This window comes from Gouania willdenowi, chromosome 3 (assembly GCF_900634775.1).
Source record: "Gouania willdenowi chromosome 3, fGouWil2.1, whole genome shotgun sequence".
In the NCBI taxonomy this organism is placed as follows: Eukaryota; Metazoa; Chordata; class Actinopteri; order Blenniiformes; family Gobiesocidae; genus Gouania; species Gouania willdenowi.
In genome coordinates this window covers 37837641-37852540 of record NC_041046.1, presented here as the reverse complement: position 1 = coordinate 37852540, position 14900 = coordinate 37837641, and the positions used below count along the sequence as shown (strand labels likewise).

At 40.6% G+C, this 14900-nt stretch overlaps 1 protein-coding gene across 6 annotated transcripts in view; it reads left to right on the top strand.

Annotated features, from left to right (window-relative positions):
- tle3b (TLE family member 3, transcriptional corepressor b) overlaps positions 1-14900 on the top strand; it is a 36058-nt gene that overhangs the window by 1659 nt on the left and 19499 nt on the right. For 3 of the 6 annotated variants that reach the window (XM_028476208.1, XM_028476225.1, XM_028476199.1), the window contains exons 3-7: positions 1800-1900; positions 2519-2582; positions 4768-4812; positions 11279-11341; positions 13110-13184. In XM_028476208.1, the coding sequence (XP_028332009.1) occupies positions 1800-1900; positions 2519-2582; positions 4768-4812; positions 11279-11341; positions 13110-13184 (348 nt within the window). Of the gene's footprint in view, positions 1-1799; positions 1901-2518; positions 2583-4767; positions 4813-11278; positions 11342-13109; positions 13215-14900 lie in introns of all 6 variants that reach the window. The other 3 variants (XM_028476191.1, XM_028476182.1, XM_028476217.1) reach the window with 1 other exon arrangement.

The following is a 14900-nucleotide window of genomic DNA, read 5'->3' as shown; positions in this document are numbered from 1 at the left end:
ATCCTGACACGATACATTTTTGCCCCCCGAAGCTTTCAAAATGACGACAAAACTGGATAAAAATAGCCAAAAGGAACTAACAATCTACAGAGATAGTTTGAATGCAACTTGCAAAGCGAGGCACAGAAGTTGAGTGAAATCAACAACAAAGAGCTGTACGATATCGGCAAAAGAGAATGGGTGTCCAACGAAGATATGTTCCTGGCCATTTTGTATCCAGACATTGTAAACTATCTGGTGAACAGTGTAAGTGCCTACACATTGGATGAATTGAAAGCATGCAAGTTTTTGGAGGCGTATAGTGACGTGTGTGGACCTTTGACAAGCTAACGAGATCGTTTTTGTTGGAATATTTTTTTTTACCTGGTCATTATGAGGCTTCAAAGATTGATCTGACAGAAGCATTGATAACTTCGGCTGTGGTTGTTGGATCGTTAAATGGTTTATATGGCTTCAATCACAACAATTGTAGCTTTCCACTGACGTGCAGCCTGAATAACAACGTAAACATATGAGTTGTGTTTTCATATGAAAAAATCATAATATCTCAGTGGGCCAATAAGACATGCATTGATAATATATACACTTGCCTGTGATTAAATGATCGCTACAGACTTTAGTGTTGCTTTTCTGTGTCAGGTCGGAAACCTTTCCCGTTGATGATGGCTAGCCATTTGTTTCTCTGTTCTGTGGACAGACGTTCTGTTTATTCTCCTTGACTAGTTATTATTTTAGGAATGCAATAAAACTGTCTTATTTTCCCCTGGCTTTGCTCTGTTTGAGCAACCCCACACAATGCATGTTTGTGGCATGACATGGCTAAAATCGGTGACTTGGGTTACCAGTAAAGGTTACAATGACACACAAGATGGCGACGCATACAGGGGATCAGAAGTAACAATGGCACCAACTCCTAAAACAAGTATTTTGATACAAAACAAGCTATTGAATATGTACAATATTATAATTTTCAATATTGCCAATATAGAATGTGAGTATATCAGTCCCTGCAAGAACTTCATTTAAATTTCCCTGATTTTTGGGAATTCGGGGAAATTTCGTGGAATAATTTGAGGAAAATTTGCCAGATTTTGGGAAAAATTTAGTTTTTTCAACAATTTGAGATTAAAAATGACTGCCGTCATGTGATATAAGAACTGGAAAACTGAGCTCTGCAAATATGGCTGAGATATTTCATAAGTGAAAGTGCAAACCAGGGCACATTATTGTTGAAATTACTAAGTTTTTTGCCTATAATCTGGGGACCACTTGGGATCAAACTGCTCTGTATTTGTCCCCTGAACTAAAATGAGTTTGACACCTCTGCCCTAGAGGAACGTGAGCACATTGCAGGAGGTAAACGTAAATATTTGTCAATACACTTACAACATATTAGAAAAAAATCTTATTGGAAGCACATATGCTTCCTAAAAATTCCCACAAAATGTTTGTAAAGGAGATTTCTGATATTCAAACAGCCAAAACATCAGAAGTACACTAATAAACAACATTGATTTCTGATTATTATAGCACATTTTATGTGTAGTTTGGTGTAGTTGCAATTTAAGGTTCTATTAAAGGTTGAAGACGCACAAACTGAACATGTTAAGTCATCACACAGTCATGTAGCCATGTGACGTCACCATGCAGCCAGATTGAGTGAGCCACCTTTCAGATCGTACATGTGATTTCCCGCGGGAGTGATGGAGCGAGGAAAATGAGGAAGAAGGTGGCGAGGAAGATGTGACCTGTGATGATGGAATTATTTACACTTGGTGTTTTTTTTCCAACCCTTGCAGGCACCTCACCAGCCAGGCCAGCCTGGCTTCAAGTTCACAGTGGCCGAGTCGTGCGACAGAATCAAAGATGAATTTCAGTTCCTGCAGGCGCAGTACCACAGGTAACGCAGCTCCTCCAGAAGCTGCTGCTATGCACTTCTTCTTCTATACTCTGTTATGACACAGGATGTCAGTTATTTATTTATGAAACACTCTGTAGTAGAGCTGGGTGATGTGGACCAAATCTCATATCTTAATATTTTTTATACAAAATAAATCTCAATAATTTTATTTCAAATACAGTGTGATCAGATAGACAATTCTGGGTTAAATTAGCTGATGCAAAATGCCACACAGGCACATATATTAACAGTTTCACATAAATGTGCCACTTTTGGCTTTTTCTCCTTTAAAGGACAGCACGTGTGAGTGAGTTCTCTAGTGTGGCTTGTTTGGGGGAAGGTCTGGGTTAGGACACACTCATTAATCCATCTAACTGAGCTTTTAATGCTGTTCTGAGAAGTAATGAAAGCAGCAAAAACTAAAACAGGTGTTTTAAACAAAATAAGGTATTAAAAAAATATATCGATATAAGCAATATTGTAAGTTTTTATATCACCAAAATATCTTAATCCTCAATATATTGCCCTGCCCTACTCTGTAGTCAAGGTTTGCCATACTTTTTGAATCTGTGCAGCAGTTCTTTGTTAATCTTGTGTTTTGTTCTCCTCTCCCTGAAGCTTGAAAGTGGAATACGACAAACTGGCCAATGAGAAGACAGAAATGCAGCGTCACTACGTCATGGTAAGAGGAGCCATTGTTACGACTCTTGATTTAAAGCCTTTGGCCCCAGGTGAAGTGTCACAGGTGATGCAGCTGCAGCGCTGTTGTTGTGCTTGTGTCCCACTGTTGACTCACGCTTGTGTTTTTGTTGAATTGCTCTGGTTGGGGGGTCGTCGCAACTCCAGCAAGGGGTCAAATGTCCTGCTATTGATTGTAGGGCGTGACAACCCCCTCTCTGCCTCTGGGGGTCATCTTTATGACCCCCCCCCCCACCTCCCCATCCGTTCCTCTGTGACATTGCCCTGTGTGACCCACTGGGGTTAATGACTGCTCTGCCTGCTTTGTGCATGAATCAGAGGGGTTTCCTGTGAGCTTTTTTTAGCTTTTCAACACCCCCCCCAAAAAAAAAGAACTGTGGGGGTCTCACACAGAGGATCCTTGTATATCTTTAACCACAATAGGAATTGACTACTTAATTCTCCTTTAAAAGAAAAGAATTCAACACATATTTTAATAAGGGTGTCTCGAACAGATATTGAAATCGAATATCAGTAAAAAACTAGGTATCTGATTATATCAGCCTGTGTCTAAAAAAGAGTATTTTTCAGGGTTTTCTTTTTTAGTTTTATTTATTGTTAATGGTTATTTTGCATTATGAAATATTTTTTTTGGTTTTATTTGATTTTTTTTGGGTTATTTTTCAGTTTTCTAATTTATTTTATATTTATCTTATTCAATTGTTGAATATTTTTCAGGTTCAAATTTGTAATGTAATCCATTGGTTAATAATAAATGGGTCAGTTTTTTCTCATAAGTACAGTTGCTGACTATTGTTCTCACAGTAATATCACTTGATCAAGCCTTTTCTGACATTCCACACAACAAAATAATTTATAAAAGTATGTATGATTCGTGCTGAGATTTTATCAGATCAATATAGGCACTCAAGGCTGCAATATTGGTATCGTATAGGATTTAAAAGAGTTGTATTGGGACGTCCTTATATTTGACATTAAAACACAACTTTGAGTCTAATTACAAAATAATACAATGTTTTGCAAAGTTAGAATATGAGACAAGTCAGGAAAACAATGTGTTTTTAAAGAATAAGTTTTTTTTTTTTTTTTCTGCCAACAACTTTGTTTAATGCTGATCTTGCTGTTTTTCTATAATTCAAAAGCACATTTTATGTGATTGCATGATACAACTTCCAGTTATTTATTGGGTGTTTAACCTGCTTTTAAAATGATCTATGAAATAGTTTTCCTCTTCTAAAAATGGTGGTTGTTAATGCTGAGTTGTTCTGTTAAATGTTGGTAAGTTATGTTTAATGTTGTACAGTGACTGAAGCGCTGGTGCAGCCAGTCCTGCAATTTCTGCTTCTTACTGTACAGCTTGTGCTTTTAACTTTTTATGGGTCCCAGACCTGAGTGCTGAGATAAGAGCTGTAAAGGCTAAAACTGTTTCAACACTGACATTAAACTCCATTTGCTCAGAGCATCTGATCAAATAAAGACAGATTTTAAGGGAAGGTTTGTGTTAATACAGGAAAGAACTTTGTTATACACATGGACAGAGGAAAAAAAAGCATACAGTTTTCATCTGACAAGTGATGTAACTTAGGCTTGTGTCTGGGCTTTTTATCTACAGGAGCTTATCATGTTTGTACATGAAATGAATGACAACCAGCAGCAGTTTGTTACATATTATTTTCCCTGTGAGATCTTAGAGGAAAGTGGGAGTAGATTGAAACATTTGAAGCTGCTGCTGTAGCCGTTGGTGGGCTCAGGTCTTTGGCAGACAGAGCTGGTCGGTCGTGGAATGGCCTTTCTTCTCGGGTTTTGAAGGCGTTGTTTGTGCTCGACAGAAGAATAAAAGTAACCACAGCCATGTCTTCCGCTGTAGCTGGACAAATGACATGAAAAGTTGTCAACCTTCTTAATGCTGCAGTTTTTAATGGGTTTGCCAATGCAACATGTATTAACCTTCTTTAGCTGGGTGGGGGCGCTTTTGAGGATGTCACCACGCCAGTGTTTACAACCGCGTTGCGCAATATGTTTTCTGTTCCTCAGATGGAAAGAATTCATGTGAAACTCGGTTTTCACTGTTTTAAAAAAACTGTCACTTTATCTTTCAGGATTAGTCACTAACCACAGATCTGATTTGACTTTCATTCTCTCGTGTTTTGTCTTCTGTGTTTTTGCAGTACTACGAAATGTCCTATGGACTCAACATTGAGATGCACAAACAGGTATGTGGCCATATCACAGAAGCCATAACACACACACACACACACACACACACACACACACACAAATGGATACCCAATCTCTACCCTCATTCTGAAAATGCCTGGAGGAGCCGAGCTCATAGCGGATTCCTGTAGTGAAAATGCTGACTGTCCAAACAAGATGAAGGGCACGCTGCCTGATGGAGACTGTTTGATAAGATTAAAGAGAAGTATTTGGCAGACAGTCTGAGCGGATGTGTTTTTGTGGGTTAGTCCTTGTGTGTGTGTGCGTGTGTGTGTGTAAATATGCATACCTGCAATGCTTTGTGCTGGCCTCCTGCAATTCAAGGTGAGGTAGAGATGACATTTTTTCAGCTATGATTCATTAATTGATTGAAAAGTGATAAAGTTCACATTAAACAGATCACAACATTTTCCCAGAGGAGGTCAATGAGCTGCACGATATATAAGCTCCTGCCTTAGACATTGACTCAAGTACTAAAACTTTATATATCTGTACTCGGGTGGGGCCTTTTATAAGTGTACAGTGCATCGTCTGTAGTTGGGATTGGTTTTACCACCTAGCTACCTTAGCATAGATAAAACAGCTACAGTATAACAGTATATAGTACGACAGAAGCATTTCAAAAAATTAAAAAAAAAAGACATTGCTGCTTAAACGACACAAACTAGTTGAAGCTAAAGGTGGGACCTCTTTATCACCATATTGTTTTTTTTAACCAGTCTGCTAAGATAAGCATCTTCTCCTGCTGATCTTATCTTTGTACGCTCATGTTTCCATGTTCTCTAAATCAGACTTGTGTTTCCTGAAGTCACCTTTGCCTCCTCCTCCTGTTTGGTTTTCGCCTCCTCCTCCTCTTCCCCCTCTTCTTTGTTGCCCTCCTGCTTTTCATTGCCTTCCCCCGCCCCAACAATGTGCTGTGAATGATGGCCCTGTGTCATTAGCTGTGCGATATGATGTATGGGAGCGGGAGACCGTCAGAGAGAGAACGAGGGACGGAGAGAGGTGGGGCCCCCACATCCACAAGGTTAATGGTATCAGTGGGAGGGGAGCTCAGCTGGAACAGCAGCACTGAGTGCAATTCATCAGGCAGTGCTTTCTTTCTTTTTCATAGAAGGCTGTGTGCGTGCATGTGTGTGCGCGTGCATGTTAACTAGGTGTTTTTTCTGATTATCAGGGAACTAAACTCACCCCACCTCCTCCACACTCCTCCTTTTTTATCCGTCCGACACTTATCACCAATAAGAAGGTTTAGGCCCAGCCGAGTGGGGGGGTGGAGCTTCTCTTTGTAGTTGGATGCTGGTGGAAGTGGACAAAACAAGTGGCAGGGGGAAGGGTGGGGGAGTGACGTTGGAGACAGGAAGAGAGCGAGAGGCTTTGGGCTAAATGGGTTAATCGACTTGTCCTCTCCTGTGCATCTCTTTTGTTTATCAAAAAGCTTGACGGAGTCGTCAGCGCTCCATGAATAATTTATGATTCCCACCACCCTCCGCCTCCCTGCAGCGTCTGCGGAGCCTGTGTTTGTGATGACATCAGTGAGAGGTAAACAGACCCAGGCCCTGTGCTGTCTCTGTTAATATAAGGCGGACATACACGTTGTGATTTTTGGCCCATTTTGAGTCGATTTTTCACTCTTGTGCGACTGTTTTTGGGATCGGGCCGAGTCTCGGCCAAATCTTGTCGTGCATCGTGTGTATACAGACCGCTGTAAAATTGACAGACCGTACTGCCCACACCGGCTGAGCCAATTCCTGATCCACATACGTCGCCGGTATTTCTTTTTTGATGCTTCTCCGCAGAGAATGGCATAAATTACCAAGGCGCGAGTGTCTATCCACTTCCGGGTTCTTCTTCTTCTTCTGCTTTAATGGCGATGCTTCAGAGTTCTTTTTTTTCTTCTAATTTTTATGATACATTTCTGGCTACAAGACCCCGACGTGTCGTGTATGGACGTACAGTGTGAGCAGTCGGGTCGCGTCAGCGTATTGGTCCGTATAGTGTGAGAACATGAATCGTAACCTGCGAATATTCAGACTGCAATTAAGTCACACAATTTTCTGCTGGAGCGGAGTACAACGATTGAAAAAACCATGCAGTGTATGTCTGCCTTTACTGGTGAGTAAGGAAGAAGACTGGGATGCTAAAGGCAATGGAGCATTAATCTGACCTCCCAATTGTTGTATAGAAAGTCATGGTAAACTCTGGTAATTCTTGCTAAAAAATAGAGAGCTCAGGCACGTCTGTGTGTATAAATAAAAACAACGTACACGTGCTAACAACTATTACACACACTGTAGCTCAGCTTTCAGCAGCCTGGGTAGAACTTTGCCACAGATAAGCTGAGTGGTTGCTGTGAAAGAAATCCATGTGGGGGTAATTTGTTTTGACAGTGTCTCTTATGATGGCAGAGAGTTCAGGGTGGAGGTAATCATCCCTGCTTGCTGTCAATAAGTGATTTTAATTAGCACAGCTCATTAGACTGCCTCAGCAATGTGCCCTGCTGTCTTGTGGCGTAGATGTGGAGGAGATGTTATTTTCAACCGACCCAGTCCTCAGTTTGTTGTTTCTGTTCACCTTTCATGTTAAGTGGGATACACACAGTATAGACTCCATACATGAAGATGCAAAATCAGGCCTAGAACAGTTTTGATTGAACTGTCTGTGTGTGTATGTGTGTTAGCTCCTAATGTTGCATTCAAAGCAACTGTGGATTTTCCAAACCTCTACTTGAAAAATTTACTTCAAACGCCACCTGCAGTTGGAGCTCCTACTCTGTAAAGTTGGAGAAAAAAAACAACTCAATATTACAGCAGCCATCAATGTTTGAGATATTTTGACCTGTTGTCACTAATTTGGAGCTTGAAATTTTAAAATTCTAAACTGCTGAATTATAGGATAATTTTATAAAACATTATTTGGCGTTTTCCGTCCTTGGTTGGGAAAGGTAGAAAATTGGGAAGAAAGCATCCTGATTGTCTTCATGTATGTACCCTACTTTAGTATCTTGCCCTGGATTTGGATTCATTCTTAAAATTTCTTTGATAATTTGAAGCCCTCACTTGTTGAGTAGATGAACGAAACAGGGAGAGGGTCTTATCAAAGAAAGTCGTTTGTTTCCTGAAGGGAAATGGCGAAGAGGAGAAAGTCATGTGAGGGAGAAGGGGGCGGGTTGTTGCAAATGAATAATTTATACAGGATTCCTGGAATTGTTTGCTAAGGTGATGATGGTCGATCTGTCTCAGAGCCAAAGCAAACTGGCTCAAAAACACACACGCCGCCTCTGGAGAGATGCTGACGAGGTTACCGGAGGTTGCGAGAGGGGCTTAGTTTGATGGCTTGGATCTGAAGCAGTGTTTTACAACCTTGGTCGGCTGGAATTCAAAAGGGTTTGCCTGAAATGTCTAGGAATTGAAAAAAAAACAACACACATTTTAAGTTATTTTTTAAATTAAAACACAATCTTAAACAAGAAAACAAAGACATCAAAGAAAAACTGAAAACTAAATGGGAGGGTTTACATAGACTCCTGGCCCCGTAAAGACCATTACCAGATGAACAGAAACATCGACAATACATGTCTTCTTGCAAAACTGTGCACCAAAGTTGTCTCTGGGGTTGCCAGAAATGTGTAATATAAAAATGGGGTGAGGACCCATGAAAAGCATTGGAAACTAGCAGTACACTACCTTTGTATAAGGCGCTATACCCACACACTGTATAATATTAAACAGACTGTCCCCACGCTGGAGAAAAAGGATGTAACATTTTTGTACGTGAGAGCTCAAAATAGAAAGACATGCAAAATATTCTTCATGCATTTGTAATGAACAAGATACCTCTAAGTGCCTCTCTCTTCCTCTGCCCTGGCTGAAAAAATAATTCCCAAACAGCCATCTCTGCCCTCCTCTATTCCCCCTACACATCATATGCCACTTGTTTTCCCCACCAATTTAATCCCCGTCAGAGACTGCTCTCCACTTGGGTTCTAATGCATGCAGCGACAAACAGCCAAATGGCTTTCAACGCACCATTGACGGAAGGATGTGAGGGAGAGAGAGAGCCTCTCCAAGCTCCGGTGCTGCTAGACAACCCTGAGTATCTGTAATTGTGGTGCTGTAGTGAAAAGCTTCTGCTGGTTCAAAGGCTTCTGTTTTCAGTGGTTTAAAGTGACAATAAACTCTTTCCACCGCCTGCCTCGGCCTGCCACTAAAAGCACTGTGGAAAATGGGGCCTCCGAAGTAAAATGGGAGCCGTTACAAGTGACGCAAGTCATTGGTTGCGTTATTAAAGCATCTTTCTTCATCCAAATGGATGCCAGAAAGTCTCAATTCGTGAAGAACGTGTGATGTGATTTTATTTACATATACATACTTTTGTAGTGTGGAATGCTACAGATATTTAAACAAAGAACACTAGTCAGCAAAACTGATCCATTTGTTATTAACCAATGGGTTAGATACATTTTTACCCTAAACATAAGAAATATACTACAATAGAAAAAAATTGAAAAAGCCTGAAAAATAACCTCAATGAATCCAATCAAAACAGTTTATCAGAGATTTTGGATGGGCATGCTGGCCAATATAATCCTATATTCAATATCTGATATCATGATCTGATCGGGACACCCTAATATTTTTAGACAGTGTCTGAATTTCCTGAATGTTTGTGCCTTCGGTCACGGTGACTGTAATGTTATGATTTATTATAAACCAGTGGTTCTTAAACTTTTTCTGTTGTCTCCCTTTTGAAGAATGAAAAATGTTCAGGGATGATCATCTCAACAAAATGGATTACATTTTTTGCCTTTATTGAAAAAAGTAAAACATTTAGACTATTCTTCTACAAAATTCGTAAAAATAACTTAAATTGTCCAATAACAGTAATGATAACAGTTCTTTGAGTGCAAAGAAAAGACATTTTACTTGCTCAATGTTCAGTAAGGCCAGTGTCAACCCCTCTTGTGCCTACCCCCTTTCATGATGTCACGTCCCGTAGTTTGGGAACCGATTGCATGCCTTTGGTCTTAGTGAGTGACATTTGATAGCCAATTGTATCTCCACCCTGCTATTCATACAAGGCGCACACTTCTCTCCTTGCGGTGTGTTTCAAAATGCTATCACCCACTGTGTGTCACTGTATCCGGCCCCTGCTAATGATGATGCTTTATGCGTCTCCAAAGAGCTGCCCCCCCCCCTCTCTTTAGTGTAGGCTCATCCTCTCCCCACCTCCCCAGTTATCCCTCATTAATTTCTTGTGCCAATCAGATCGACAGGCCGAAAATTCAATTTAATGACCCACCTTGGTGCTGCGGTTAATATGATTTTACAGAATGCTTTGGTCAGAGCAGCCCAAGCCCAATTTACATAACGATCAGCAGTACCAGATATCGTTGCCCCAGCAACGGAAGAGGAGGAGAACAGAGGAAGAGGCTTGAGGCAGGCAGGAGAGATTAGCATTGAGGGGCGTGAAGAGGTATTTGGAGGGGGGGGAGACATAGTGCCTCTGAGGTCAGAGGGGGGGGGTTGGGGGATCATTCCTGACAGACTAGCAAAGGTCCATCCGTCCCATGGCTCCTTATTTTCCCACCTTCACTCTTCTGGAATAACAAAGTAACAGAGAGGAGGCGCAGAAAGCCACCTGTCCCTCTCCTCCCTCCTGCTCCATTCACGGTCAAACGAGGTTAAGGGAGAAAATGAATGGAATGCAGGAGCGTGTAAAAAGGATGGAAAGACTTCTTCAACCGCTGACACCTGCATGGCCTCCACCCCTAATCTCTCACAATCAATTAGTTCACCTCCCCTGGTTCAGTCAAACCACATTACCTTAGTGTCAAATCAGAGGGCTTAAGATCGGCATCCTTCCCCCACCTGCTTTTTCCTATCCTGCTTTCCACGTTCTCGCTCCTCGCCTCCCCCTTGCCTTTTCTGTCTCCTTTTCTGTGAGGTTATATAAAAAAAAACAGTTTGGCCCAAATGTCTTGAGACCTGGGAGTGCAGCCGACACATCCATTTGTCCAAATGCATTGTCGATAAGTGCTCAGCGCATGCCGAGCGCTGCAGTATCATTCTCCTCTGCCGGCTAATATTTAGTGGTCGATACCCGAGATGCCTTTGATAGATCGGCTCTAAGAGTTCACCTGTCTGCCTCGGCCTGCACTCCCTCTACAGCTGTGTGCTCTGTAATTATGAAGTATGGACCTCTATTAGGCTTCATCCAGCCAGATGGTATTAGCATATTTCAGCCTCCTAATGAAATCAGGTCTGGGCCTAATGGAGGCAGGACCGTGGGGGAGCTAAATTTGTTCTAAGGCAATCCTAGTTACGTTAAGAAAGACATAATTCAAGCTGACTGACGCAGCACACATTAGAGTTGCTTTAAAGGAAATTTGACTCCAGAGCTTGTTTCCTTTATTGTTTGCTCCACTCTCTGTCCTAACACTCTTTCTTTTTTTCTTTCTTACAGACAGAAATTGCCAAACGCCTCAATGCCATTCTGGCTCAGATCATGCCTTTCTTGTCACAAGAGGTAAGTTTAAGACAAGCAACACAAATGAGTGTAAAAGCACAAAATATGCTACAACTGTACAGGAAATCCTAAAGGTGGCTGGTGGACAAAGCGCCTGTCACTGAAGGATTAGGCTGGAATTTAAACTTTTAGACTGGAACCTCAATCTGTAAAAACACGGAAAAGATAAAACAGGAAAATGTACCACTGTGTCATTGCCAAACACCTCAATGTGATTCTGGAGAGAGAACTGACATAATATTGATAATAAACTCAAGGTACGCCAAAGGACTCCGCAGTCGAGCTCCAATACTTTTCTTTTGCATGAAGCGTAGAAACCGCTGCGATTATACTTTGTCTACAGGGCCACCACAGATTATTAGCTCATGCTTCTCTTTATGAATGTTTTTCTCATATAGTACCTACGATTTTCCATGATTGTGGAAAAGGAATGGAAACTTTCTCTTTATTCAATATCGCCCCAAGATGCTTGTTTTGGGACAATATTACGCATTTACACGCTGCTTTTCACTGGAAATCGCATGACTGAAAGTGCAGAAAGTGTGACAAACGGGCAAATACGTCCAATTCCACCAATAATCCTGTTCAATATCTCACTATGTGTAACTGATCGAGTCGTGTTCATGTTATTCTGTGACTGAAAATGAATGCGGAGTTTAATCTGAAGTGTGTTTTCAATTTTTTGTGACAAGTGGTTCAGATTATTATGACTGCATTCAAATCTGAAAAGGCTCTGGTACAAAGACTGGGTTAGCTGTTGGTGTATTAGTTTAAATGGTGGTCATTTTATCTGGTGACGCGTCATGGCAGAAGCATCTCCGCGCAGGGGGTTTCGTGCAAAATGTGAGGGTGATTCACTGGCTGGTGATATTTAAAAGTTTCACACACAACCTTTTGGGACCATGTCACACATTTTAATGGTATTTTTACTGCTAAACGAGAGCCTAGTGTGGCTAGTGTGATGTTAATGTAACGTCTCAATTTTGTAAATTTTCTGAAACAAATAGATATAAAATGAATAGCAGTAGTTGACTCTATTATCTAGGAGTGTGCATTGCCATGAATCTGATGATACAATACACGATTTGCATGTCACGATACAAAATTTCCCAATACTAAACAATACGATGCACATTGCGATAACGATATTTACAAATTTCACCTTTACTGTTCCAAAACTGTACTTCAAGTACCAATATCAGAAACAAGTGGTATGTTTATCAAACTATCGAATTACAAGTAAAAAAAAACGAAAAACAAACTTTTGCTTCTACAAAAGACTCAATAAAGTAACCACATACATCTATAAAAGTGCCCAGTATGTTTTATAAAAAATAATCAACTTGAGGAGTGCGGTAGTTTAACAAGGTCTGATGAGATTCACGGACACCTAGTGACCGGGCTTTTACGTGCTATGCATACGTTAGCGCAATTAAATGTTGTTTTTATTTTATTTATTTTTTTTTATTAAAAACATGATTAAATAAGAGTTGGACATTTTTTGGATCGATAAGATAATCATGCTGTGAAATATTGCAGAATCGATTTTTTTTTTTACACTCGTTCTATTAACCCTATTCTATTTAGCATGTTTGGTACGATTTTGGGAGGTTTAATACGCTGTAAAGTCATCTAAGTTTTTTTTTAACTGCTGCAACTTGTTAGTCAGTTTGTCTGAGAGATTGAATCTTTTTCTACAGCCTCTAACATGTTTTTAGATCAACAAGCATTTGTGTACCGCTAGTAAAATCTGTGTTTGTGTGTACAGCATCAACAGCAGGTGGCTCAGGCTGTTGAACGTGCCAAGCAGGTGACAATGACCGAGCTGAATGCTATCATCGGGGTACGTGGACTTCCCAATCTGCCTCTGACTGTGTGTATATACCCTTTTTTACTATCTCTATTTAACTGGAGGCCAGGGGCAAAGCTGCACATACCGAAGAGGGGCACCAACCACTTTATTACACAGTTACAGGCTTGTCGGAGCATGCTGCACATCACCTGCAGACTTATTTCACCTTAAGTGCTTCAGCTGAAGAGTTGCATGTGAAGGATACGCTGAGAAAGGGAACAGATTCAGGGGGAAACTGAGGATAAAATGGGGATAAAAGTAGCTTAGTGTGTCCGTCTCTAACCATGTTTACATTGACGGTAACCCAGTAATGACGGCTCCTCCTCACGTGTGCAGACTTGCTCTGGTCTCCTGTGCGTTATTATGTTTTGTGTTCACAATGTTTAAAAGCGGTGTTGGTGTTCACTGTGTAATTTCAATTGTTGGCTAACAATCACCTGTCAGCACACTGGCGGATATGTTATGTTTTTGTTTTTCTTTCTTTTCGGGTCGAGTTAAAGAACACCTGATACATAGAAGGCTCAGCCAGGTGGAGATCAGATGAAGGTTTATCTCGAGTTTCACTTTGGCTGCACTTTAATTAGATAAAAGGTTGGAGCCAACAGGCTTAGCTTTACCTTTGACCCGACAGCGGGGAGAGTGAACAGTGGTCAGGCCAGCAAAAGTGCTATGATTTCAACACAGATTAGGCCAGTGTGTAGCCAGCAGGTACTACACATGTGTCAACTGGAGTGGACAAAAGATGTATGTGGAGTTCAAGCTGTGATGGAACTTGGATTTAAAAAAGAAAAAAAAAACAATTTTCTTGAAAAAAGCTCCAGCGTCTACAGTCTAGCTTTTGAGTTAACGCATGCAGATTGCTATTTTCTGTCACTGTGCTAGACTTTTTGTTGTTGTTTCTCATTTTGACTGACAGGGTCTTAATAATCCCGTCATAGTCAATTTTTGGCAATCACTTTAATTTGGATTTTAATTATAATATTGCACGCTGACAGAAATCACTGACCATTGCCTTTATCACTTCATGTTAACAATGCAAAGAAAAGATTCAACTTAAGATATGAATAGTTTGCCTACTGTGACCTGAATGCACAGTTTGTCCAAACTGGTCATACACATTAATGCTTTTTGAATATAGAAAAAGGGATGGATAGTGATAGTGAGTCACTAGATGCAGACACGATGCCCTACATTGATTACATAAAGATTTGGTGATGACTTTTGGGAGCTTTAAAACAGGACTCTGTGATTTAGCCTGTTTCATCTGATTTCCTCCTGTTGAGTCTTTTTTTTTTTTTTTTTTTTTTGGTATGCTAAGGCTTTGTAAATGTTATTTACCAACACAATATCATTCAACTATTAATATTTACATTGATGCTATAGATCACGTACGCAATAAAATGTAGATGAGCAATGTCCACATCTTGATAGTCCTTTAAATGAACTACTGGACTCTTTTACAGCTTTCAGCAATGGAGCAGCAACAATTTGCCATGTTTTGTTTTGTGCCGTAACTGGTTCTCCTCACAATGCCATGCGTCCTACGTCATCTTCGATACTTCCTTTGTTCACTTCGAGCCAAGAGCGTTTGTGTCCACAGTGCACCCAAATTTCTCTAGATTTTGAATTGAAGCACTCCAAGAAAAATGCTCTCAAATTCACCTGATGTATTTGTTCTAGACTTTGTTTATGCGTTTATACCGGTCC